Genomic DNA, 2,473 nt, shown 5'->3' with positions numbered 1-2,473 from the left:
CTCGAAGCGTGGGTGCTGTTCCCGAAACGCGCGCGCGCGGAACACTCACGTTGAAGCGACGTTGAATCACCCTTGTCCTGCCCTGGTTCGCGCCCGCGACGACGGACAGGCTCCCGGACGCGACGCCCTCCACGACGGCCACGAACGTGTTGGACCGGTCCAACAGGAACTGGGCCAGGCCCGTGTCCACGCTCAGGTCGATGTCCGGCGCGCCGTTCTCGATGACGCAGGAGCAGTACGCGGCCGTCGGCTCCGCCGTCGGGTGCGTCGGGTTCTCCTCGGCCACGGTGCAGACGCTGTAGGCGCAGTAGGCGTAGGCCATGGACTCGAAGCAGTCCTGGGCGAGCTCGAACTGGGCGATGAGCTCCACCATCGCCACCTTCTTCGCCGACATGGGCACGTTCGTGCCGATGGCCGACGCGCGGAGCGACGCCTGGGCTTGCCGGCGCGCCCCGCGGCCCAGGACCGCCAGGGCGCACGCGCCGACGAGGGCGGCGACGACGACGGCGACGACGGGTCGGTGGCCCACGACCATCCTAAACGACGGCGACCGGGCGTATGCTAGGGCTGCCCCATGTCGGAGGAATGCCGACGCGTCTGTAAAAATGGGCAACACCGGCCGCAGCGCCGCGACGTTGCAGTCCTTCGACTTTCTTGGACGAAAGTTTGAGCTGACTTGAGCTGAGGGGTTCCGGGGAGGACAACTTCACCCGCGTTGATCCTAGCCCTCAGAAACCGACGCGTTTGGACGCGTGGAACAGGCCCTCGAATTAAGTGCGAACATTTTTCTAAGAAATTTCTCCATTCGTCCCCGCCAGCACTCTGGAATTTTCCACCGCGCGTCGCCATCGGTAAGATTTTGCTTACTTGGACCACCAACCGCTTCCGACGGCGGGCGCCGTAAGCTCACCGCGGCCGGTGAATTAAGTGTGAGGACCGCGGCTCGTCGTAAGCAAACGCGTTTGGGTTAGTTTATTGAAGTAGTAATCGAAAACCTCATCGAAAGCGTCCAAAACTGCATCGTTTCGACCGTCGATAACGCTGCGATGATGTGATGCGCCGGCGCCGCGCCGTTTTGCGCCAGGTGGTGCACGAAAAGCGCGCGTGCTGCGCCGGGCAGCGACGACGGGGTTCGTGAGCGCAAAAAATCCTGCTGGCGGCCTTCCGCGGCGAGACTGTCGATCACTGCGACTTCGGGGCGCGCCCCCACTCGATTTTTGCATCCCCGGGTTCATATGCCGTGACAGCTGGCATGGGGCAACTCATCACCGCTCTACGCTCGCCCTGCGACTGAATTAGGTTCGAAACTCCCGCGCGCGCGACGACGACGACGACGACGACGACGGCGGCGGCGGCGGCGGCGGCGGCGGCGGCGGCGACGACGACGACGACCGACCGACCGACCGACCGACTGGCCCAGAAAGTAGGTGCCAGGAACTAGCCCGGGACCCAGGGGAAGTCACCCGAGGTCCCCCCGAGTACGCCCCAGTCGGTTTGGTTTAAATTTTACCACCCCAGACCCCAAAGCCCGAGTTCACTCTACCGGGTGCCTCGGTCCCGACGCGGCCGCGGACGTCACGCAGGACAACATCCGTGCACTTGAAGTCGACGCGTTGGAGCAGGACTCGCAGATTCAGGGTGCTCGCCGCGAGCGTCGCCTCAGCCACCGCAGCCATGCCGACGAAGAAGGAGAAGAAGGCGAAGGCGCCCAAGGACGCCGCGGCCGCGGCGCTCGACGACTGGGGCGCGTCGAGCTCGGGCGGTAGCTCGAGCAAGAAGGGCGGCGGCATGTCGACGGGCGCCAAGGTCGGCGCGGCGTGCGTCGCGGTCTTCGCGGCCCTCGTCTTCGCGACGTCCGGCGGGTCGGGCCCGCTGACGTACCTCGACGTCAGCGACGAGGCCATGCTCCGCAAGGTCTTCTTCAGCGGCGAGGTCTGGGCCGTCGCGTGCTCGTCGTCCGACGACTCGCAGCCGCTGCCCGAGGCCATCGAGGCCGTCGCGCACCGCCTCGGCGGCGAGATGAGCTTCGGCGCCGTCGACTGCAAGACCAAGCTCCCCGGCAAGGCCTACAACATGATGCAGCGCTGGAAGCTCCGCAAGGAGGACAAGGCGACGCCCGTGCTCTTCATCAGCAACGGCGTCCAGGTGACGCAGATCGAGCCCCAGTACTTCAAGAGCGAGTACGACCTCGTGCGCGAGCTCCGCCTGCTGAGCATGCGCCGGCCCTACATGGCGAAGAACACGGAGCTCCTCCGCGAGAAGTGCTGGGGCAAGCCGCGGTGCCTCTTGATCATGCAGGGCGGGTCGCTCGAGGGCCACGTCGAGAAGGCGCTCCACGCCGTCGCGGGCCACCACAGCCAGGGGGGCAAGGGCCGCAAGGGCGCCTCCGCCGAGGACAAGAGCGCCGTCGCCTTCGTGGCCATGGACGCGCAGGAGCACAAGCTGCCCTTCGAGGGCTTCGAGCTCGGCGACG

The 2,473-nt window shown here is 66.4% G+C and overlaps 2 protein-coding genes across 2 annotated transcripts; one reads left to right on the top strand and one right to left on the bottom strand.

The window, feature by feature from the left end:
- Positions 1 to 49: 49 nt before the first annotated feature.
- On the bottom strand, positions 50 to 535 carry AURANDRAFT_69205 (hypothetical protein; the record flags this gene model as incomplete). The annotated part of the gene is made up of 1 exon (XM_009044960.1): positions 50 to 535. A coding segment is annotated over one exon (486 nt), but the record flags the coding sequence as incomplete, so codon positions are not given.
- Positions 536 to 1,674: 1,139 nt separating this feature from the next.
- On the top strand, positions 1,675 to 2,415 carry AURANDRAFT_69204 (hypothetical protein; the record flags this gene model as incomplete). Its single annotated transcript, XM_009044961.1, has 1 exon — positions 1,675 to 2,415. A coding segment is annotated over one exon (741 nt), but the record flags the coding sequence as incomplete, so codon positions are not given.
- Between the last annotated feature and the right edge of the window lie 58 nt (positions 2,416 to 2,473).

Source organism: Aureococcus anophagefferens, assembly GCF_000186865.1.
Source record: "Aureococcus anophagefferens unplaced genomic scaffold AURANscaffold_1131, whole genome shotgun sequence".
Lineage (NCBI taxonomy): Eukaryota > Pelagophyceae > Pelagomonadales > Pelagomonadaceae > Aureococcus > Aureococcus anophagefferens.
The sequence above is the reverse complement of the archived record's forward strand: the minus strand, read 5'-3'. Positions and strand labels throughout refer to the sequence as shown.